The 24,976-nt window shown below is 49.9% G+C and overlaps 1 protein-coding gene and 1 long non-coding RNA gene across 5 annotated transcripts in view; both read left to right on the forward strand.

The window, feature by feature from the left end:
* The first annotated feature begins 7,735 nt into the window (after window positions 1-7,735).
* On the forward strand, window positions 7,736-11,259 carry LOC125729276 (uncharacterized). 4 transcript variants are annotated; one of them, XR_007389727.1, is made up of 3 exons: window positions 7,736-8,647; window positions 9,181-10,982; window positions 11,106-11,259. It is a non-coding gene; the product is annotated as an uncharacterized LOC125729276 (long non-coding RNA). The 4 variants fall into 4 exon arrangements; XR_007389728.1 differs by having other exon boundaries at window positions 9,181-10,408; window positions 10,532-11,259; XR_007389726.1 differs by having other exon boundaries at window positions 9,181-9,875; window positions 9,999-11,259.
* Window positions 11,260-13,226: 1,967 nt separating this feature from the next.
* The window catches only part of LOC125729275 (uncharacterized), a 30,985-nt gene continuing 19,235 nt past the window's right edge, over window positions 13,227-24,976 (forward strand). Inside the window, exons 1-3 of the mRNA XM_049005672.1 lie at window positions 13,227-13,367; window positions 14,703-14,817; window positions 19,045-19,119. Of these exons, the coding sequence (XP_048861629.1) occupies window positions 13,227-13,367; window positions 14,703-14,817; window positions 19,045-19,119 (331 nt within the window). The remainder of the gene's footprint in view (window positions 13,368-14,702; window positions 14,818-19,044; window positions 19,120-24,976) is intronic.

Consider the following 24,976-nt stretch of genomic DNA (forward strand, 5'->3'; position numbering starts at 1 on the left):
ACCCCCCCCACCTAATTCTGTTAGACCAGAGCCTCACCCTCCCTTTCAGGCTACTGCACGTCGACACCTGGGTCAAAAGAGGCAGGCAGGCGAACTGGGTTCGGGGGGTGGGGGAGACAAGGATTCAGGAAATGGTCTTCGTTAGGAACGAAGATGGATTCCTAGAGTATGAATCAGAACAATGCAGTCACACCGTGAATGTGAATCCGTCCTTTTAATTCTCTCATTTTTTCCTCTGTCCCATCTACTTGTTACAATGAAAGGACCAGTATAGTTTTTTTCCTTCCCTTTGTCTCATTCTTTTCTTCCCCCAAAGTTTTTAATTTATGCTGCAAAGCGTGAAGACGCTGCACACTGTTCATCTGCACTTCTTGCTTCCTTTTTTGGTGTCTGCTTTAACATGACCATCACTGCTCTGGGCTACTGGGTATTTTACTGATTAAACATGGCCACCATAGCCTCACGTTCCTGGGTGTTTTCCTACTTTAACCCTCTGGGGTCTAAGGGTAGGGAACACACTTTCACTGACTGGGGGGGGCATGGTCACAAATTTAGTATCATGTCTTGTAGAACTCATGTCACTATTTCTGGACTCCTTTCATTGAATATGTAAGAGCTTTCATGTGTATAAATGAGTTATTCACATCTGGCCACACCCCCCCCCCCCCCCCCCCCTTTTTATGGTGCTGATGGGGATGTATCTGGATTGCGTTTGACCGTTGCGTTGTTCATCGAATTACCATGCGAATGCGATTTGAATACGCGGAAATGCGGCTATTTATAATGCGAACAGCGATCTTCAGGTGAAGGCAGCACTACTCACCCCCGATGCAGGTAAAACAAAGTAAGGTGACATGGTTCACTTTTTTGCCTATTTAACCTAATTTTAAAAACTTTAATACTTCCGATAATTAACGTTTTGAAAAGAAGACAGATTACGGATTTAGTCATGTTTTTTTCATGTTTCTATATAATGATGTTAGCGAGTTATGAACTGAAATACACGAGAGAGATACGCAACATCGCCGACGATGCCGTCCACTTCAAAGGGTTAACTTGCCCATCAGTGCTCCACATTCTCTCTCCTGTTCCTGGCCATTTTCCCTCTGTAACACAGCCATCACTCTCTCATGTTCCTGAGTATTTTCCCTCTGTAACACAGCCATCACTCTCTCCTGTTCCTGAGTATTTTCCCTCTGTAACACAGCCATCACTCTCTCCTGTTCCTGGCCATTTTTCCTCTGTAACACAGCCATCACTCTCTCATGTTCCTGAGTATTTTCCCTCCGTAACACAGCCATCACTCTCTCCTGTTCCTGGCCGTTTTCCCTCTGTAACACAGCCACCACTCTCTCCTGTTCCTGGGTATTTTCCCTCTGTAACACAGCCATCACTCTCTCATGTTCCTGGCCATTTTCCCTCTGTAACACAGCCATCACTCTCTCCTGTTTCTGGGTATTTTCCCTCTGTAACACAGCCATCACTCTCTCCTGTTCCTGGCCATTTTCCCTCTGTAACACAGCCATCACTCTCTCCTGTTCCTGGCCATTTTCCCTCTGTAACACAGCCACCACTCTCTCCTGTTCCTGGGTATTTTCCCTCTAACACAGCCATCACTCTCTCATGTTCCTGGCCATTTTCCCTCTGTAACACAGCCATCACTCTCTCATGTTCCTGGCCATTTTCCCTCTGTAACACAGCCATCACTCTCTCATGTTCCTGGCCATTTTCCCTCTGTAACACAGCCATCACTCTCTCATGTTCCTGGCCATTTTCCCTCTGTAACACAGCCATCACTCTCTCATGTTCCTGAGTATTTTCCCTCTGTAACACAGCCATCACTCTCTCATGTTCCTGGCCATTTTCCCTCTGTAACACAGCCATCACTCTCTCCTGTTCCTGGCCATTTTTCCTCTGTAACACAGCCACCACTCTCTCCTGTTCCTGGGTATTTTCCCTCTGTAACACAGCCACCACTCTCTCCTGTTCCTGGGTATTTTCCCTCTGTAACACAGCCACCGCTCTCTCCTGTTCCTGGGTATTTTCCCTCTGTAACACAGCCACCACTCTCTCCTGTTCCTGGGTATTTTCCCTCTGTAACACAGCCACCACTCTCTCCTGTTCCTGGGTATTTTCCCTCTTTGACACACCTGTCACTATTCCTCATTCTTGGGTATTTTCCCTCTTTAACACAGCTGTCACTATCCCACATTCCTAGGTATTTTCCTGCTTTAACACAGCTGTCAGTAACCGTTGTTCCTGCTTTAACATATCTCTTGGGCCTCATGCCCAGGAGGGTATCCTTGGTTACCCAGGCTAATTTAAGTGCCAGGCTGCCTCCCAGAAGCTATTGTCTATGTTCTGGGTGCCTGTTTCACATGATGGAGGACTTGAGGAACACATCCTGAATTTAGACAAGAGCCCCCCAGGGGGATTCCCCGGCAGCTAGATGATGCAGGTAAAACCTTTGTCTAGCCTCCCTCCTGTATATTTCCATCCACCATAGACTCAGCAGCTATTGTGCCCGCCCCCCACCCCTCAGACTACCATCTGAGTATCCCACACAGCATCCCCTCTCCCGCCAGTGATGTTCACTGCAATTGCAAAGGGGTCCGACCGGTAAAATGGCTGACCAGTGACATCGTTCCCCCAATGGCAGAAATCTGTTCCCTCTCATTGCACAGCGGCGAATGGCCATGGGTGTGTGCAATATGACACCGAATGGCTGCCTGTTCTTTGTACTGTAATCTTAACAAAGAGTCAATACCTATTACTGCCCCCTGGTGGCACATGAATCAAAAGCCATTTAATTTACTTGAGGGGAGGATTTAATTTCCTTGAGTGGTGATCTCATGTAGGCAAATCTGGGCTTAGAAGCGACAGAAAGCTGTGCAGTGATAAGATATTTTACTAATAGTTTACTAATTCTAGTTCGCCGCCATGAATATAAGTTGTCCCTGCCCATTTGTTGCTGCCTTATCTTTGTACTCGATATGAAGTGTTGTCAGAGTGGCCGTTCTCAGAGAAATACACTTCTGCGATGATGAAGCGGCGCTGTGTCACGCCTCGCCGTGGGTCGCCGGGGATCTGCGCCATCGCCTGCCGCGCGGCCGTGTGCAAGTACGGGAGGCCACTGTTCAGTTTTCACTCTCGCCCAGCAGCCTCGAACTTTAACGCCGACTCTCCCCCCCCCCCCCCCACCTTCCCCTTCCTCCGACACAGCCAGTCTCCAACCAGGCGAGCCCCTTCAGGGTGATGGAGGGGGTCATGGTCCATTTGCAGGCCGGCCCGCCTCCCCTGGACTCCCCGGCTGCCCCATCCCGGCCTGAGGAGCGCCGCGCCCATTAGCATGTGCGATAAGCGCGGTCCGTGTCGGGGCCAATTTGGCGTCCTCAGCGGTGCCCCGTGGTCCCAGCCACACTATCATTTCCAGATAATCTACCACTGTGAGGGGAAACTGGCAGTTCAAGGCTTCTGGAAATGACTCTTATTTTTCTTCTGCAGCCTTCACATCCCCCCCCCCCCCCCCCCCCCCCTCCATGAGCTGCAGTACGTTTACAGTCACTGAGTGCATGAAGCGCCTGCTGGCGGCAGTGGTGGCGGGAGAGGTTGCCCGGGCTCGTGCCGGCTAATATCCGACTCGGTTTAATCCGCCAGGCGACAGATGACTCGTTTTCCTTCATCTCACGCTGAATTTGTTTTGCAGTTAAGCTAATCGCCGCCGCTTGGCTCCGGCCCCCTCCGCAGCCCCTCCCACCCCCAATATTCGGGCACTTCCTCCCACCGTTTTTGAAGAGTAGGTTAAACTAATGGAAGTGAATTGTGATATTTGAAAAGATTACAGTAATTCTGCGGCTCGTAATGGAGAGCGGTATTGCCGGTGAAAGTATCCAAGGGGACAGAAATGTCAAAATACACAAGGAAGGTAATTCGGAGAGGCTTCCTTTTCGACGAAGGGGGCGGGGCTTAACAGGGCACGTAATTGACCTTACCAAAACTGCAAAACACTTCTCTGGAAACTACATCGTAAAGCAGAGTGTGGCTTTATGGGCTGCTAACACTGGCTGATGTAACGTGGGGGCAGGGGGGCTATAAGGGGGCTGGGGATGGGATTGCCATCGGAGTGAGTGCGGAGGTCCTGCTTGTTCGGTTTCCCCGTCTGCCCTCCCAGATTCGTCTCTGGCACCATTAAAATAGATGTACTGTTTTGGAAGCGTAAATAGTTCCTGACAAGCACCCCCCCCCCCCCCCCCCCCGCCCCAAAACACTTCGTCAGTGAATATAGATTTCCCTGTCAGGCGAAATAGCTGTAAGTGTATCAATAATGTACATAGCCCCTGGTCTCGGATGTAATTTAATTTGAGCTGCCCTGAATTATGCCTCGCTGTTAAGCTGAAGGACCCTGCGCCCAGGGGCAACTGGGCACCGTTTGTTTTCACTCGATTTTTAATATATATTGTTTTTTTTTTTTTACCAAAATGGTGTGGGGTGCTTTGAAAGGATACTGAGCAGCCTGTGGATGCATCTGTGGAGATGTCGAGACCTGGGTGCGAGACTCGCTCAAGGCCCCACCCTCGATGGGTGTTTGACTGATGGGGGCATCTGAGAAGGGCAATATTCCTGATGTTTGGCTCTGTTGGTCTGGTTATGCGAGCAGATAGCCCTGGACGGGGTGTCATTACTGACACCTATAATAGGCTCCTGGACGAATAAGTGGATGTATTTTGACATAAACCCCTGATTTGTGCTGGAAGTCACTGGCCTCATAAGCCCACCTGAGCACTAAGCTGTTAGCCCTCTGGGGTCGACGGCATCGTCAGTGATGTTGTGTATCTTTGTTGTGTATTTCAATTCATTACTCACTGAAATCTTATTGTAGAAACATGAAAGAAACGCTGACTAAATCCGTAATCTGTCTTCTTTTCAAAACGTCAATTATCGGAAGTATTAAAGTTTTTAAAATTAGGTTAAATCGGCAAAAAAGTGAACCATGTCACCTTACTTTGTCTTACCTGCATCGGGGGCGTGTAGTGCTGAAGATCGCTATTCGCATTATAAATAGCCGCATTTCCTCATGCATATACGTGAAAGATGCTACATATTCAATGAAAGGAGCCCAGAAATAGTTTGGTTTTTCTTATTTATTTATCCAACTGAATGTTGCAACTACACCATTTAGTCACCTTCATGTAGCCAAGACTCTGGTGATCAGATTTCTGGGATCAAAACAAACTTCCACCATTGCTTACTATGTACTTTTATAATGTTTCTGCAAGTGTTCCAATCTGCATTTTGCAATGTTTGTACTTTGATGTCAAATTACAAACTTCACTTAAATCTGACATATTTACAAAGTACATTAATATAAAGATGACTTTAATGCCAAAAACAAATATATAAATATATAAGAAATAATTGATTTGCCATGAATTAAGTTTGATACTGAATGAAATGTGTGACCCTGCCCCAGTCAGTGGAAGCGTGTTCCAAACCCCTAGACCCCAGAGGGTAAAAAAAGCAGGAGCCGTAACTCGTGTAGAATTTGAGCTCTTTGACTGTTTTCCGGTCTTCTGGTCGTCGTCCTCCTTTATGGTGTCACGCGTCTAACGGTGGGGCCTTTAGGCCGTGAGAAGCAGTCGGCTCTGTGTCGAGCCTCTGGTTAATAACGGAGCCTTTCCTGCCGGAGGCGGAATGGCGGGAGGCGAGAAATTCTTCAAATCAGGTCCGGCCCACAGTTATATGCGTGGTTTTTAAAATTATGGGAAACACTTCATAGGTGATTGAAGTAGAAAAGAACGTACTGGCTTGTTTCGTGATTTATCCATCTGTCCATCCATCTACCCCGTTCCAGTAACTGCTCACCCAGTCAGGTCTGAGGTCACCTGGAAGAACTAAGGCTGGGTGAAGGACGAACAGGGCGGATGGAAGTCACACACACACGTCTCTTCATGTCTTTGTGGAGACCGTCCATTCATTTCTATGACCGTAACCCTAATCTAACTATGACAACATTAATCCCAATCCAGAGCTTAAGTAACTATAAGTGACCAAGCAGAATACATGCCTTCTGGCAATGTTCATGTTTGAATGCATTCACAGATTTGTGGAAATTGAGTTCTCCTTGTGGGGACCAAAAAATATGTTAAGGATAAAATAGCTGTTTTTTGTCACATTGCGGGGATGTACGGTCCCCACAGTGTAATATATACATGATTTTCGCACGCTTGCACACAACGGTGTTTGCTGAATCATTCTAGAATCACATGTACTCACTTGATAGTTTAACTCCAAAGTTCTATGTCAGCCAGACATGGTGTGTGTGTCACATCTGTGTCTGAAATACTCCCCCAGCATGCTAGTCATTTGCACCTCAGAGGTAAGATGGTGTTTTCAAACTGTTCTACTAAAATCATTCTGAAAATCTCGGAACTTGATAATGTGGGTGACACTCACTGCGATCACATTTCCACCCTGCCGAAGGCGGGGAATGTTGCCTTCAGCACGTTTGGGTCAAATAATGTCGGGCAGGTGTTATTCCTGGGTGCTGTTTAACTGTCCCTGATGCATCTTTCTGTTCCGTTTTCAAGGTTGTGGAGGGGGGGGGAATCAGAGATCCCTTATTGGTTCCCTTATGAGTTCATTAATGACATGTGACATTGTATCCTTTTGGGATTGGCCAACACTTAACAGCAAACAGACGGATGTGTTTTGTTCAATTAATGAGTTTATTTTTTTCCCCCTAAATTCCCTAAAATTATGTAATTTCTTCAGTGATTTCGCCTGCCCCCCCCCCGGGGCGACACAAGCACTCGCTGTAATCTGCGGCAGTGTAAAACTCGGAAATGATACCGTTTTTGCATGGCGGTCAGTGTCGGTGATGCCGTGCAGGCGGTCAGGCAGTAACTGGCAGCGTTAGTGCGTTTTGGGTCCCTGCCGCTTTGCTTCCCCGTTGCCTCTTTTAATGTTTGTTTATCATTTGGAATGAAGTCTTTGTGATTTCGGGCTCGTCTGCCGTAGCTGCTGCTTTTCTGCATAATTAAACCCCGGAAGGCCCTGATAGCTGCTGATAAAGATGAGGATTTACTGTACTTAATCTAATCTTTCTCCATAAATAAGTGCTTGTCTGTGAAGTTTTGTTTCCAAGTTCTTGATCTAAAAAGTAATGATCTTGTACATCCCATTCATTCCCCATTAGTTTTTGCGCTGTGTATTAAGTCCACAGAGATTGGCTTGGGCAGGGATTAGAAGCGTACAGTTTTACTAATCTTGGGAAATACATACAAATTGAGATTAAAAGAAAAAGAATCTTATCTCTGTGAATCAGACAATATAGCGTAGAATAAATTGTCTCAAGTAAGCTTAGATCGTGCAGATGCTCATACCACAGTGTGGACATGTGTCTGGGTCAGTATTCCAGTACTAAGGAGTCAGTGTGTTCAGTAAGGTGAGGATGCTATGTGGAACACGGGGGCACTGACTGTTAATCTGAGCTCAGGAAGATAGACATGTCTTTGGGGATGGGGTCAGTATTTATTCATAATAGTGACAATAATGTTCAGAGAAGTTGCTAGTTTTCTGTCTCTAGGAATCTGGCCGTTCCTCTGCATTTTATCAACTGTGTGGCATTTGACTCCCAGTCCTTTCCAGATCTTTCCGGACCTCTCCAGGTGCTGCTCCTTGGCAGGCAAATGTTTCCCCTTTCCAGCAATAAAGGATCTACATTGTATATATTTTTAAAAAAGCAGATAGTCTCTGCTTAATATTCAGGCCGCATGCTTGAGGACCAGCTAAAGTCTCTATTAAAAATAAATAAACTACAACGATGTGGGTTTATACCGTAGTTTAAGGTCATGCAGGCATTAGCTTTGCCAGGGAAATACTGACTATAGGAAATTGGTCGAGCAAATTATTTAAAAAGTGTGTAGAGATGGGTTTATGGAATAGGGCAGCTTTTCTCGTAGGACGGCTTGACAAAGGAACATAACCTTTTACAAAAGCCAAAAAAAAAATTGTAGTCATCTAAAATTTCCTATTTGGCCTTGGGCATCTAATTTTAAAAAGTTGAATTTGCATGTATGTAATATTTAATTGTTCCTTATCAAGCAGCTTTAGACTGTAAAATAGTGTGAAACAGGCATAAAATTGCAGTGAATGGACTTGCATGAAAGGAGTTTGTATTTAACTGTTCCTCTGCATTTCGTAAACATTATGGCCTTTGACATCCAATTCTTTCCTGATCTTTCTGAACCTTGCCGGACCTTTTGTGACAGAGTATTTCATGTGCTGCTTCCTATTTTAGATTTTAGGCATATGCATCAGGTTACTGTAGTATACAGAAGCTCATTTGTCACACGCTTCAGGTTACTGTAGTATGTAGAAGCTCATTTGGCACGCGCATCAGGTTACTGTAGTATGTAGAAGCTCATTTGGCACGCGCATCAGGTTACTGTAGTATGTAGAAGCTCATTTGGCACGCGCATCAGGTTACTGTAGTATGTAGAAGCTCATTTGGCACACGCATCAGGTTACTGTAGTATGTAGAAGCTCATTTGGCACACGCATCAGGTTACTGTAGTATGTTGAAGCTCATTTGGCACACGCATCAGGTTACTGTAGTATGCAATAGCTCATTTGGCACACGCTTCAGGTTACTGTAGCATGTAGAAGCTCATTTGGCACACGTGTCAGGTTACTGTAGCATGTAGAAGCTCATTTGGCACACGCATCAGGTTACTGTAGCATGTAGAAGCTCATTTGGCACACGCATCAGGTTACTGTAGCATGTAGAAGCTCATTTGGCACATGCGTCAGGTTACTGTAGTATATAGAAGCTCATTTGGCACAAGCGTCAGATTACTGTAGTATGTAGAAGCTCATCTGGCACACGCTTCAGGTTACTGTAGCATGTAGAAGCTCATTTGGCACACGCGTCAGGTTACTGTAGCATGTAGAAGCTCATTTGGCACACGCGTCAGGTTACTGTAGTATGTAGAAGTTCATTTGGCACACGCGACAGGATACTGTAGCATGTAGAAGCTCATTTGGCACACGCTTCAGGTTACTGTAGTATGTAGAAGCTCATTTGGCATACGCATCAGGTTACTGTAGCATGTAGAAGCTCATTTGGCACACGCATCAGGTTACTGTAGCATGTAGAAGCTCATTTGGCACACGCATCAGGTTACTGTAGTATGTAGAAGCTCATTTGGCACACGCTTCAGGTTACTGTAGTATGTAGAAGCTCATTTGGCACACGCGTCGTTACTGTAGCATGTAGAAGCTCATTTGGCACACGCGTCAGGTTACTGTAGCATGTAGAAGCTCATTTGGCACACGCGTCAGGTTACTGTAGTATGTAGAAGCTCATTTGGCACACGCGTCAGGTTACTGTAGTATGTAGAAGCTCATTTGGCACACGCGTCAGGTTACTGTAGCATGTAGAAGCTCATTTGGCACACGCTTCAGGTTACTGTAGTATGTAGAAGCTCATTTGGCACACGCATCAGGTTACTGTAGCATGTAGAAGCTCATTTGGCACATGCATCAGGTTACTGTAGTATGTAGAAGCTCATTTGGCACACGCTTCAGGTTACTGTAGCATGTAGAAGCTCATTTGGCACACGCATCAGGTTACTGTAGCATGTAGAAGCTCATTTGGCACACGCATCAGGTTACTGTAGCATGTAGAAGCTCATTTGGCACACGCTTCAGGTTACTGTAGCATGTAGAAGCTCATTTGGCACACGCTTCAGGTTACTGTAGTATGTAGAAGCTCATTTGGCACACGCATCAGGTTACTGTAGTATGCAATAGCTCATTTGGCACACGCATCAGGTTACTGTAGTATGCAATAGCTCATTTGGCACACGCATCAGGTTACTGTAGTATGCAATTGCTCATTTGGCACACGCGTCAGGTTACTGTAGTATGCAATAGCTCATTTGGCACACGCTTCAGGTTACTGTAGTATGTAGAAGCTCATTTGGCACACGCTTCAGGTTACTGTAGTATGTAGAAGCTGATTTGGCACACGCATCAGGTTACTGTAGTATGCAATAGCTCATTTGGCACACGCATCAGGTTACTGTAGTATGCAATAGCTCATTTGGCACACGCATCAGGTTACTGTAGTATGCAATTGCTCATTTGGCACACGCGTCAGGTTACTGTAGTATGCAATAGCTCATTTGGCACACGCTTCAGGTTACTGTAGTATGTAGAAGCTCATTTGGCACACGCTTCAGGTTACTGTAGTATGTAGAAGCTCATTTGGCACACGCTTCAGGTTACTGTAGTATATAGAAGCTCATTTGGCAAACGCATCAGGTTACTGTAGTATATAGAAGTTCATTTGGCACACGCATCAGGTTACTGTAGTATGCAATAGCTCATTTGGCACACGCGTCAGGTTACTGTAGTATGTAATAGCTCATTTGGCACACGCTTCAGGTTACTGTAGTATGTAGAAGCTCATTTGGCACACGCATCAGGTTACTGTAGTATATAGAAGCTCATTTGGCACACGCATCAGGTTACTGTAGTATGCAATAGCTCATTTGGCACACGCTTCAGGTTACTGTAGTATGTAGAAGCTGATTTGGCACACGCATCAGGTTACTGTAGTATGCAATAGCTCATTTGGCACACGCATCAGGTTACTGTAGTATGCAATAGCTCATTTGGCACACGCATCAGGTTACTGTAGTATGCAATAGCTCATTTGGCACACGCGTCAGGTTACTGTAGTATGCAATAGCTCATTTGGCACACGCTTCAGGTTACTGTAGTATGTAGAAGCTCATTTGGCACACGCTTCAGGTTACTGTAGTATGTAGAAGCTCATTTGGCACACGCTTCAGGTTACTGTAGTATATAGAAGCTCATTTGGCAAACGCATCAGGTTACTGTAGTATATAGAAGTTCATTTGGCACACGCATCAGGTTACTGTAGTATGCAATAGCTCATTTGGCACACGCGTCAGGTTACTGTAGTATGTAATAGCTCATTTGGCACACGCTTCAGGTTACTGTAGTATGTAGAAGCTCATTTGGCACACGCATCAGGTTACTGTAGTATATAGAAGCTCATTTGGCACACGCATCAGGTTACTGTAGTATGCAATAGCTCATTTGGCACACGCTTCAGGTTACTGTAGTATGTAGAAGCTCATTTGGCACACGCATCAGGTTACTGTAGTATATAGAAGCTCATTTGGCACACGCTTCAGGTTACTATTTAAAAATGACTGGCACGCAGGAAGGAGAGCCGTTTGTGAGGAGAGCGACAGCAGGAGCTGTAATCCCTGATGTAAGTGTTAGTGTATCTAATAATAATTGGCTTTAGGATATCAGAATTAAATATTCGCAGTGAAAGTCCTGGAGAATGCCTTTTTATTTTTTTTTTCCTTATTGTGGATCTTAAACACTGGAGAACACTTCGTATTCCCATGGGGGCTGGAAATGTAGCACTGAGATTGTCAGGCTACATACATTTTTTTCTGCCAAAGGACAGACTTAAGTATTTTCTTGTCTGTCATTGTGGATTAGAATTTATATATTTAGTGTGGCTGCAGTTTTCAGCCACGGGAAGCCTTGTTCCTGATCTGCTAAGCATGAGCGACGTTTCCGGAGTGCTCGCGACTCACCGCCCACCAAAAAACACTTGGTGTCTCGCCGAAACGGGCCGGATATGCAGCGCCTGCCTTCCTGCCGTGTCCGGGCCGGCCGCTGTGGTATTGTTTGAACGCTTTTTCCACAGTACACGACGACTTATTAATTGTATGCGGTCACACAAAGTTGCGGGATTTCGAAACCCTAATCCCAGGGGGACTGACGTGGAAGAGGGAATAATTGGATTATTTTATTTACCCAGCTGACGTCCGCGTGTAGCCGGGATAAGCTAAATAAACTTCAGAGGCCCCAGCTTTCCCGTTTTCCGTGGCCGACCTTCAGCAGCCCCCCCCCCCCCGCCTTTCCATTCTCTCCGTCTCCCCGATTTGCGTCTGTCGGTGTTATTAAGTGCTCCCCAGCTCTGCTGAGATTTCTGAGACGGCCCCCTTTGATGCAGCCGCTCTGCTGGGAACGTCAGCCCAGTCATTGTGACAATCTCCCCTCGGCAGAGGCGCAGATGTTGCCGGCATTTTCAGGTTGCCTTTTTTTTCCGGATGCATATTTATTTATTTAGTCTGCTTAAGTGCCTTTCATGTTCGGCATTATGTGATGCCAGTATGCAGAAGTGACTCACTCTGCAGTGTCGTGTTTTCTTTTTTTTTTTTTTGGTGCGTCTCTGCAGTGGGGTAGATGGGAAACGGGGTGCGCGAGAAAATGGTTCCATCCACGGACTGGAGCTCCCTGCCTGCTTTATCACCTCTGTCAATACTGCCGGATCCCTCACCACCACCTCTCCTCCCTCGCGAGTCCTTCCCCCCCCCCCCATACACACCCCCTGGCTCCCCCAACCTTCCTTAGTAAAAGCGTTAAAATTTGCTTAAAGGAGCACATTCGATTGCAGAGAAGTTTGGCCTCTCGTGCTGCGGCGGGAGTGACATTTCGCCTAAATGCAAAAGGACTCATCAGCGTTTCCTATTTACCTCGGTGGGCCGGGGTGACATTCAGGTGAGGAGCTGGTGATGGAGGTTATTCTCCCCCGAGCTACGCGTGCCCGCCTGCGCCACCCAGTCGCATTAATTAATTTCCTTCCCCCGCGGCATGCGGGAGCTAAAACACTAGTGGTATTTCGGCTCGCGCTTTTGAACTCGTATGCCTGTCATCAGGGGTCAAAGGTCAAGCGGTCTGATAGGTGTGTTGACATCTTCTGCGGTCCATCCGGGACCCCCAGCCATTGTCCTGACAGACAGTGGTCCCCGGGGCCTGCTCCGTCTGGAGCGGGGGATGGCGGGGGAGGGATGCTTGCTGTGAATAACGAGTGACAGTTTAGCTCCCACCTGTTGCCAAGGCGTTGGGTAATTGCCCGATAATTAGAGGAGTAACTACAGAGCCAGTGAAAAGGCGTCCGCCCCGGTCATCGCTGGCGTTTAACCTCACGCCACCTTCATTAAAACCGGAGAGAAGGCTTGCGAATTGTTCCTTTCGTGGTGTGGAGAAATTAAACATGGTGAGCAAGGCAACAGCAGTGGCAGGAAGTCAGTGATCTGAGCGCTGGTTATGATTGGACCAGCTGTGATTGGGTAAAATCAGTGGTGGGGCCACCTGGGTGCTAGTAAGCGATGTCCAATCGGAGCCGGGCTCGGCCGGTGCCCCCTGTTTGCCAGTGGATCCTTGTGGCGGCCTGGCATCGACCCCCAGGAGGTACGCGGGGCAACACCGGGGCGGTAAGGCTGAGCCTCAGCGCCAGTAAGCCTGCTCAGGTCAGAGCTGGTGACCCTGAGTCACCCTGCCTGCTCATCCCCTGTGCCCCCCTCGCTTTCTCTGATGCTTGCCTTGGTATCCCGAAATGGGCAATGCCCGCTTGCCCTTGCCCTTGTTTGCACGGCCTCCCACAGGGCCCCCGCCATTAGTGGTCCCCTTCACGTTTTCATTAAGCGCTGAAGTGGCTCATCAGCAGCCGAACCTGTAGCCGGCGCGTAATTAGCCGAGCGGGAATGCGAGGAGCCGCACGGCCTTCCTCCGCCGACCCGCTGATTAAACCCCGTTCTGCTGCCGGCCCCCATGGCCCCCTCGCCCCGTCAGAACGTCCCCAAAACTTCCTAATGAGGAAAATGTAATGAGTCACGTCGCTCCGTTTAGCCTGCCGCTATTCTTGCACTGCGTCGGCCACGGTCTCTTGCCAGTCGCTTCTCCTATACCTGCCTTACTGCTAAGGGGGTGGGGGGGGGAGACATAAGGAAAAGGGGTGATGTTGTGAGGTGGGGGCGTGGGGGGGGGGCTCGGCACCTGATATCTGTGTGTTGTGTGTTTTGCCAAGTGGGGACTGTGTTTGATTCTGTGTGTGTGTGTGGGGGGGGGCGTGGTGGTAATGTCATTGTGGGATGGGGTCTAAGGTGGGGGTGGGGGGCACAGTACATGGAAGAGAGTATGATGACACCAAAGCCGAGGTGCATAGTGTGAAAATAAGTCCTGCGTCTTTCCAGTGATGCCAACAGGGGTTCTCTTCCTTTTGAAATCAATGGTCCATTAAGAGGGGGGTGGGGGGGCTCTGTTGATAACCCCCGGTGGGATGGGGTCACGCACGCTCTCTTCAGCACGCTTGAACGCCCTTCCATTAAACGTCTCCGTTTAATCTCTCGGATAAATTTGCCGGTTTTTAGCATAAAGACGGCCTTTTGAGCCTGATCACTCCATCCCGCTTTTAAACGATCTCATTGTTTTAATTCGCTGTTGCCGTGGCTGCAGATACACGTTATCTACGGTGGGCCCGTGGGGGGGGGAGGGGCGCCCTCCATGTTGACACGGGGGCCATATGAAAAATAATTCCAATCGATCTGATATATTCCTCCTCTATCCTGGTTTAAATTGGAGCCCTCGTATGATCTTCCAAGCTTAAAAGTGGAATTAAGCAGTTGTAATTTTCCATTAATTTCTCTTGAACTTGCAGGCTTGGGGTAAGAAGTGGTAATGTGAGTTTGACGCTCATATACGGGCTGGAGTGACCCCGCTGCTAACAGCTGTGGGGTTTGTGTGTGTGTGTGTGTGTGTGTGTGTGTGTGTGTGCGTGTGTGTGTGCGTGTGTGGTCTGTCTGCAGGTAGAATGCAAGAAGGCTCAGCCGAAGGAGGTGATGTTTCCGCCTGGGACGCGGGGTCGTGCCAGAGGCCTACCCTACACCATGGACGCCTTCATGCTGGGGATGGGCATGCTGAGTGAGTATGGGGGTGCTTTTGGTGGGGGAGGGGTGGTTCTTGGGGTATGCTGGGGGGCTGGGGTGACACGGCAGTGCAGTGCAACGATGTTTTCCCACTCCGATATTCCAGCAGCGACCCCAGAGCGGCTCGGCCCCATGGCTCTCATTTCCACTGGCACCGTTGTCCCGCTTGAGCAGGGGCTTGACGGCAGTTTGGCGGGGGGGGGGGGGTCTGTACCCCCCCCCTAAAACGTCACATCTTCCTGTTCCGCTAGCGCCCGCCAAACCAGCTTCCTGCGTTTCCTGCCGATGCTACGAGGAAAAAAGACAAGCGACGTGGATCCTGAAAGGGGGGGGTGGTCTTCATGTTTTTTCTTTCTCCCCTTACCATGCCCCCCCCCCCAACCAATCCCCCCCCCCCCCCTCGCCTTAGTGACAAGAGATAATTACTGTGAGATTGATCGTCTGCCGCAAGTAACTGAGGCAAATAAGTGGTTTGATGCCGGCTGTGGAATGTGAATGGCGGCTAATGGAGGTGGCTGGCTGGGGCGGCCCGCCTGTAATTTGGCTTGATGAGGCGTCCTCGCTGGGCCCGCGTGAAATATGCTATTGATATTCAGCCAGCCCCGTCGCCAGCGTGCCATTTCCGGGCCCGGATTCACCGGAGCACGGCTATGCATTACAGGGCCAAATGAAGAGGAAAATTGAAGTAATGTTAAATTATAAATTTATGATTTCATCTGCCTGACCTCGAGAGGGCCGAATAATGGGATCCGGGGTGTGTCGGGGGCTTCGTTTAGGGGGCCCCGGCCGCTTACTGTACTTCATCTTCATTGGCACTGACCTCCCAGATCTCCGCCTGCCGATTTAAGGGGGCGGAATATTGGTGGTGTCTGGGACCTGATTTGAGTGTTTTGACCCGAAATTTTATTCTGCTTTTTAACTCATAAATGTGTGAAAATGTTGTTTTTTTTTTTTTTTTTTTTTTTAAAAAAAGAAATATTCTTCTTCTTCTTCTCTGTGACCCTGACCTGGGATCTGTATCACAAAGCTCGAATTCTGGGTTCGCAAGATAACTTGTCGGATTTAAGGTGGTCTGGGCTAAATCTAAGTGAACGAGGATGAAGTCCATTTCCACTGGGGCACCTTAAATCCGGCAAGTTATCCGGCAAAGCAGCAAATCTCGTCTGGTGATAACAGGCCCCAGGAGAAACGGTCTGAAGATGGATTGATAGATATAGTCAGAGATCCAAGCACCAGCTCCGTCGGTCCCTATTGGTTACATCATTATTATTGTTTGTTTGTTTCTGTAAAATATCACCAATATGGCGATCGAGCTGCCTAGAGCCAAAGTTACACTTTGGGGGGCGGTTGGGTGGGTGGGGGTCGAGCTTTGAACTTATTATGATTTATAGCAGATCGATGTGCGGCGAGTGAGAAGTGGACTGGGGGGTGGGGGGTTGCAATGTTAAGAGGCGGTGGGGTGGGGGGTGGCTGCGGATATTAATTGTGGAGTTATTTAGAGTCATTCTTATCTAAATGAAATTGGAAAAGCAGGACAGCGAAACATTCCTTTTAATAATTTGCATAAAAAATCAACAAGACTCATTATTTAAACGAACTGTAATTTCTTACGTGCCGAAACCTCATTAAATCCCCCTCACCGCTCCTTTGTTTACGCCGCCTAATCGCACCATTCATCTTTATTGTGTTATGCCGCATGTATGTTTGCTGAAATTAATACACATTTAAGCCCGCGCGAAATATGGATTTACCAGATGGATAATTGATTTTAAAGTGAATCTGAACTGTTGAGCCATAAAATAGGTATATTAGCATGCATATTAATAACGGGAACGGCAGGCAAGGGGGCCCCCCCAACCAGCCTGGTGAAGTGATGGGATTTATTTATCAGGGGGGCTGGGGCGTAGGCCCAGAACCAGCCTCTGGCAACTGGCCTGCCTGCCCCCCCGAATCCCGCTCACCTGGATCACTTACAGAAAGGCATTGTGGGTAACGAGGGATAAAGACCCTGTCTAAAATGCCACTGCAGGTGTCCTTCGGTCCACTGACCCCTTCCCCCTATTTACTGAGGTGGGGGGGACACTTTACCTACCAGCCAGATGTCGGGGAGGGGGGTGGAAGTTTCATGACCAAAGGAGCTCTGTAAGTAAAATGCAGGCACCACCTGGCCAGAGGTCATGGAATTGGCATTAACCCACTGCCCAGATTGGTGCCACTGGCAAAACATGCTGCATCACGGGGTGAGAGGTCTTCTGGGGGGGGTTGGAGGGGGGTAAAAACCGTCTTTGGTGGGCCAGCGGAACTCCCCGAGCCAATCATGTTTCCCCTCTGCTAGCGCTGAAGGTAAAATTTTAGGGTGGCTTTATAGGGAGAAACCCACTGCAGCTGGTCGCTCCATTAAGTTATCGCTGCCCTGCATCCCCCTCCTTTGTTTGCCAAGGTTCCGACTTAAAAAGCCCATTTTCCCGACAAATACCCCTCATTTTAACTCCCGCTCGTAAAGAGGTCCTTGGCTCTTATAAACAGCAGCCCCAGCTCATTGTCTTGCTCCCGTTCTTACATTTTTTTTTTTTATAAATTTCCCACAAGCCGCAGGCTGCTCGATGACAGAGAGTCATGTCGTCGGCGCGGGCCGTGACGATGTGAACGGAGAGCTTCTGAAGGCCCATAAGACGGACCCATTCTCTTAAAGCGTCGGCCAGTAACGACTCGGCAAATGATGCTCGATGTCATTGGATGGGAAAGGAGGGCAACCAGAGAGAGCGATTCCCAGAAACCTCGCATCTTTCAGGAGCCCCCGCATGACGTCGGGATGAATGCACACGTGGGGAGATGTTTCTCGTGGCCCCGACTCACGTTCTGTTCATGCTTATTTCTTTATTTTCATTTATTTCTTTGGGTAAATTGTAGCGTAGGACCGCAGGGGACTGAGACAGTCAGCCGGCCGTGCGTCTCGCGGCCGCGTGGAGCGCAGCGCCGTCCGAGCTGACGGAGACGGGGGGGGGGAATCGGCACAGCGGCACCGAGCAGAGCGAGATGGGGGGAGACAGCTGGCGGGATGCTGCGTCTGAGTGCAGCTGCGTGTTGGACAGCGTGCCAGCGGCGATGCCGAGCGTGTGTGCGCACACACACACTCACGCAGACACACACACACACGATCACATGTACATGCAGACACGCACACACAGGCACAATCACGCATACTCAGACAGACACACACACGATCACATGCGCACACACACACACAAACATGCACACGCACACACTTGCCAACACACAAATAGACAGACACACACACTTCCTCACAACGTACCGACTTGCTGTCTCACAAGAATCAGAAACACAGTTTCACTCTGACAAGTCTGCACACACTCTTCCTCCCACACACACACACTGTCATTCTCTTACCCCTTCAACACACACACACCCTCCCTCCATATATACGTGTCTGCTGTCTGCCATCATGCTGGTATTGCCAAATGACGAGGCCGCGGCACATAAGGCGTTTCGGCACAAAGAGAGCCCTCCGGACTCCCGGACCAGCTCCCTCCCCTCGGTGGGGGCTCGGCTCGGTGTACACTGCATTTCCCGCACGGTGTCCCCCATGTTTCAGGCCTCTCGTGGGTAGGACCGCGGTAAAGGACTGCTCGTGTTGGTCCTTAGCCTCACTCATCATTAAAAATTTCTGCATCAGCAAAGATAGTTAAACTAAACAGATTGCCAGTAAATTCCCAAATAAGTTGCGTTCGGTTTTTTAAAGACTTTTAAAACAGTGCCACACACACACACACACACACACACACACACACACACACACACACACACACACACACACGGCCGTGCTGGAGCTCCTCGTGGCGTGGTTCCGTCCTACCGCCTGGGCCGTTCGTCACATCGCGCCGCCGTGTCCCTCATGATCGATTAGCCCCAGCTAAAAAAGAGAGCTTATCGATCAATGACAGTAAGAACGACACTTCTAGACACATCTGCCGTCTCCCTCAGGGAATGAATCAGACCAAACTGTTGTGGGGGGGGCGGGGGCTGGCTGGTGGCTGGTGCCTGGGGGCTGATTGTAATGGTAATAACGCACAGCCAGTTCCAACTGGTCCTCCTTGTGGCTAATCCGCTGCCTTGTAGCGCTTGGGTGGTGCTTCGGCACTTGGGGGGCTTTTGATGGGGGTGGGCTGCCATAATACTGTTTTGTTTTTCTCTTTTTCCCAAGGTTACCCGAACATCGTCGCCACTTATGGACGTGGATACACTGGATTCGCCCCAAGCTATAGCTATCAATTCCCGGGTAAGTCCAGTGCTGTTTGAGTACAGCCTCCTGACCTCGCCTCCCGGTCTGGAAGTCTGAACTTGGGCCCTTCTTACCAGATGCCCATCTGTGGCGCTATGACCGAGAGGCCCCCCTGCTTTGAAAGTGAGCCCCCTGCCCCAAGGAGGGAAAAAAAAAGACCCCAAGCTTTGCGTTTAGCCCCTCCCAATTCTTACTGAAGGAAGATCACTAACATTTAGAAGGGAAAAGGCCTGACCGAACCCGTGTTTCCTGGCAGGGCATTCTGGCTCCACTTCTCTTAAAGGGCCAGTACGTGGTCACATGACTTCAAAAGGCATTGCGTTGCGGGGAGATGTTGCATGTGGGAAGAAACGTCTGCTTGTCACTGCGTTGTCCCCCCCCTGCCCCCTACCCACCCCTGCCTTTAACACACTTAGCTCCTTCAGAACAGGTTGGGGGGGGGGGGGCATTTTATATACACATGTCCAGCTGTATTAATTTATTTGGTTTCTTGGCTGATTATTTCAGATTCAGATGCTTTATTGTCGTATCTTTTTTGACATTTTAAAGGTGCATCCTCTCCAAACAGCAGCCACATAGTTACAATAAAATATAGAATAAATAGACAAACGATAAACAGACCAGCACGATAATCAGTCATACCCCATGGTTTCAAGATATTGCACTTTTCTCCTATTGTACTTGAAAGTAGCAGCATTAAAATGAAGCAATGAGTCCAACTTAGTTGTAAACATGAGACTGAATTGTAAACACGAAGGTGCACTAGACCAGATCGTCAGCTTAGGAGTATTTAGCATGGTGATGGCTGAAAGAGGGGCGGCATGGTGGTGCAGTGATTAGCACTGTTGCCTCACACCTCTGGGACCCGGGTTCGAGTCTCCGCCTGGGTCACATGTGTGCGGAGGTTGCATGTTCTCTCCATGTAGTCGTGGGGTTTCCTCCGGGTACTCCGGTTTCCCCCCACAGTCCAAAAACATGCTGAGGCTAATTGTAGTTGCTAAATTGCTTGTAGGTGTGCATGTGTGAGTGACTGGTGTGTGAGTGTGCCCTGCGATGGGCTGGCCCCCCATCCTGGGTTGTTCCCTGCCTCGTGCCCATTGCTTCCGGGATAGGCTCCGGACCCCCCCGCGACCCAGTAGGATAAGCGGTTTGGGAAATGGATGAAAGGATGGATGGCTGAAAGATAGAGATTGTTAGTTTTAGTCTTTATGGCTGGAGAACCATGCATGGAGACAGTAGGCCAGGATGCTCTCTACTGCGCGGCTGGAGAACCATGCACTGAGACAGTAGGTCAGGATGCTCTCTACTGCGCGGCTGGAGAACCATGCACTGAGACAGTAGGTCAGGATGCTCTCTACTGCGCAGCTGGAGAACCATGCACTGAGACAGTAGGTCAGGATGCTCTCTACTGCGCGACTGGAGAACCATGCACTGAGACAGTAGGTCAGGATGCTCTCTACTGCGCGACTGGAGAACCATGCACTGAGACAGTAGGTCAGGATGCTCTCTACTGCGCGGCTGGAGAACCATGCACTGAGACAGTAGGTCAGGATGCTCTCTACTGCGCGACTGGAGAACCATGCACTGAGACAGTAGGTCAGGATGCTCTCTACTGTGCAGCTGGAGAACCATGCACTGAGACAGTAGGTCAGGATGCTCTCTACTGCGCAGCTGGAGAAGGATGCTTAGAGACAGTAGGTCAGGATGCTTTCTACTCTGCAGTGGTAGAAGGACACCAGCAGGTTCTCAGGGATGTGGTTCATCCTAAGAACTCTCAGGAAGTAGACTCTCTTTTGGGTCTTCTTCACCAGTCCAACGGTGTGTGTTCCCCAGGTCAGGTCAGGTCTTCCCTGATGTTGACTCCCAAGAAGTGCAAATTTGAGACCATCTCCACACAGTCCCCGTTCATGATGAGTGGCTGGATGTTGCCTGCTGTCCTGAAGTCCAGAGTGAGCTCCGTGTTGAGGAGCAAGTTGTTATTCCTACACCATGCTGTCTGCCGCGCCACCTCATCCCTGTAGACGGATTCACCCCCCCCCCCCCCCCCCCCCCAGAGATTAGCCCTACTACCATGGCATCGTCAGCGAACTTAACAATGGTCTTATTGTGGTGGGCAGGAATGCAGTCGTGGGTGTAGAGGGTGTAGAGCAGAGGGCTGAGCACACAGCCCTGTGGGGAGCCAGTCCTGAGCTTAATGGGTGTGGAGAAGTGGGGGTCCACTCTAACCCTCTGTGTGTGGTCACTCAGGAAATCCTTGATCCAAAGGCAGGTGGAGTGTGGAAGTCCTATGTCCTAGCACCAGTCTGTGAGGGAGGATGGTATTAAAAGCAGAGCTGAAGTCTCGTGCGTAGCTCCCCGGCTGCGTCAGGTGGAACAGAACAGCATGGAGTGTCGTGGCCACAGCGTCCTCCGTAGACCTATTTGCTCTGTAGGCAAACTGGTACGGGTCAAGCGTGTGAGGAATGAAAGACATGATGTGGTTCCTGATGAGCTTCTCGAAGAAGCACAAGAAGCTGTAATTATTGCAGGGGCGATTGGGTTGGGCCACAGATACGGAGATTTATAGTTTTATCCGCGATGTGCTGCCATGAACTCCAGCGCATATCTGAGGCGGTTTCAGTTTCTGGCCGCCCTTGGGTTGTGAACATACCGCTGCCGTGAGATTTGTGGAGGTGCGACCCCACAGCCCTGGGGTATAACACAGCCTCCTGGTGCTCCATGGCCTCGCCTGCTGTATCGCCGTTAGTCACCCTCCACCCCAAATCTCTGTGTTTCTCTTATTGAGTTATTAGTGAGTATCAATTTTCCCCTGGGTAATTCTGGCCAAGCCGGGGCAGGCAGTGCTGGGGGGGCGTGAGTGTTTTGGGAAGTTGGAAATGAGCACCGAGCGGCCATTAGAATGAAGGGGCAGTAAGTGGGAACTGTGGCGTGTCACTGTCACCCGTCGTCCCGTGACCTCGCAACTGGGACGCTGCCCCTGAAACGCACAATAAGTTATAGCTGGGGTGTTGCTTCCGGGGTTCGAACTCGCCGTAAATGAACCGGGTCCGAGTCCACAGGCCGCCAGTGGCTGGTAAGTGGCCAGCGCCGAAGCGGCTCTCTCACACCCGCTGCCTCGGTGCGACCCGCCCGCCCACCCACCCGCCCGCTCGGCCGTCAGCTTAAAAAGCGGCCGGCATCTTTTGCTGCGGAGTGGTGCATGTGGGGAGCTCTTGACAGATGAATGGCTGGGAGGCAGCCGAGGATTATGGGGCAGCGGGGGTAAAATAAGATTGGATGTGTTTTATGGGGTGTTTTTGAAGAGACTGGCATGGAAATATTGCTACCTGACCCCGTTACCTGAGGGCAGAACGCGTTTTCGAAGAATATAATAGTATATATATAACACTTGAGGCTATCATTCAGCCTGGCTTTTAGTCCACTTACGTCGTCTGTCCTTCACAACACACCGGCGTCGAGGGCAGGAGAAAATGTTAAAATATAGGGCAGTATTAGGTGAGGAGCGCCGCAGGACCGTCCGGTGCGCCGACACGCACTGGAAACGCGGCTCCTCGCAGTCATAAACAGGTCCCGTGGCCCAGAGCCGGCGCCCAGACGGATAAACGAACATGGGAGGATGTATAATGAAGTGCTGCAAATTGGCAGGCGTCGCCGGCACCCGGCAGTGCGACTAAGCCAGGCGAAGAGGATTAAAGCCTCCGCCGGCACCTTCTCTCCGCACGCCCGCCGGCTAATGTGGCCCGGCGCCGAGAAACGCCGACGAGCTCCTCATTATGCGGGCAGAGTCACGGCACCGTCCGGGGCGTCCTCTGGGTGATAACCCCCCCCCCCCCCCGCTACGCGCGCCCTCAGATAGCTTTCTGCTGTTTTTAATGACAGTTACATTTCCGCCGCGTCCCCCGAGGGCACGTCGTCTTCTCGGTTGTTTGTTTGTTTGTTTGTTTACCCGTCCCGGTGTCTTTGGAGACCGGAAAAGGCGCCTCTCCGGCAGCCGGAATTAGGGGTGCCGCGGTCGGTGAGCCGCTGAAGGTTTAATGTCATCCGGCAGGATTGCATCAGAGGGTTTTGGAAGAAAACCTTCCTTCCGTTGTTGAAAATGGGATGGGGGGTCGGCGAGCTCAGACCGCTGCACGCTCATGGATAGTTAACTTCCTGCTCCCCGCTCAATCCCCTGGATTTTCCGCAAAAAATGATCTGCTCCTCCGTGCCCTGGCCCTCGATGTACCCCCCCCCCCCACACACACCTCCACCCCCGTCCCTCCATTTCAGACGATGTCACTGACCTTGCTGCAGAGCACGGAAGGTGAGATAGTGTCCTGCTACCTGAAGGATTTGTCCTAAGCCTCCCCTTTCGCTCGTTCCGTTATTGACTTTGCGGTAAAGGGTCCGGCTAATTTTTTTTTTGAAGCACTTCCTGTAATCCACAGAGCGGGGGCCTGCACAGAATCAGGACGAGGGCCCCGTCGACAGCTGTGTCCCTGTTCACCTTTCCATCTCTCTGCCGCTTCATGGGTCGCGCAGATAGGTCGTGCGTGACGTGGCCATTTTGGATCATTGGGAATCCGTCTCTGTGCCTCTGTGCTGTTAGATAAATCACGGTAACCATCGGAGGTTTATCTCTGTTTCCTGCAGTCACCCTTCCTCTCACCCCTAATAGGTCTGTCAGCTATCCTCTGGATGACCTAAGCTCTGGATATATATACATATATATATATATTTTTTTTAATACTCTACTTTTGGTCATATTTTGTCAGGTCTTAAATTTCACGACTGCTTTGATGCGCTAATCATTTCTTCCTGCTAACATTTACACGTCCCTGTTCGATTTTAGTCTGAACTGTTTAAAATGACTCAGACAGCATCCTAACCCTTTAAGAATGTACCACGCACTGAATTCTTATTGGGAATGTTTGGCGCGCCTAATTAGTCTCCCTGGCCCAAGAATTCCGGAATAATTGTGTGTGCTGAGGCCCTCTGCATCCCCATGGGCTTTCTGTGCGTGCCCGCGTCCCGTCTGCGTTTGCCCGCGTCCCGTCTGCGTTTGCCCGCGTCCCGTCTGCGTTTGCCCGCGTCCCGTCTGCATGCCCATGTGCTGTCTGCGTTTGCCCGCGTCCCGTCTGCGCGTGCCCTCGTCCCGTCTGCGCGTGCCCTCGTCCCGTCTGCGCGTGCCCTCGTCCCGTCTGCGCGTGCCCTCGTCTCGTCTGCACGTGCCCTCGTCCCATCTGCGCGTGCCCTCGTCCCGTCTGCATGCCCATGTGCTGTCTGCGTTTGCCCGTGTCCCGTCTGCGCATGCCCTCGTCCCGTCTGCGCACCCATGTGCTGTCGGCGTTGCCCGGCTCCGTTGCAGAAGGGGGCCCAATCACAGTGAACCTCGATAGGGTAAAAGAGCCAGCTATAGGCGACTTTAATGCGACTTTAAGTTATTACACGTTTGACACTTTGACGTTTCAGTTTGTTAACGTGAGCCTCCGGCAGGGGGTTTCCCAGGACAAATGTGACAGGGGGTTTCCCAGGACAAATGTGGCAGGGGGTTTCCCAGGACAAATGGTTCTCAGGACCAGTTTCCGAGCCCCTGCCAAGGCCAGGCTGTCCATCGATATCTGGATGGTCATTGACCCCCCCCCCCCTCAGCCTCCCCATCCCCAAGTCTGCATAGTGCTTGTAGCTGATCTGTCTCGGCCCTTTTGACCCTATCGGTGTGGCTTTGTAGCTCACCGCCTGACTAGGCACACTGTCATGACCGTTCATGACTTCTCTACAACACAGAGGAAGATGGCGCCCACAGACCTGGGAGTCTCCCTTACATTAGGCCAGGCTGTGGCGTTGGGGGGGCCTGCAGTGATGGGGAGTGTGA

Source organism: Brienomyrus brachyistius, unplaced genomic scaffold (assembly GCF_023856365.1).
Source record: "Brienomyrus brachyistius isolate T26 unplaced genomic scaffold, BBRACH_0.4 scaffold602, whole genome shotgun sequence".
Classification (NCBI taxonomy): domain Eukaryota; kingdom Metazoa; phylum Chordata; class Actinopteri; order Osteoglossiformes; family Mormyridae; genus Brienomyrus; species Brienomyrus brachyistius.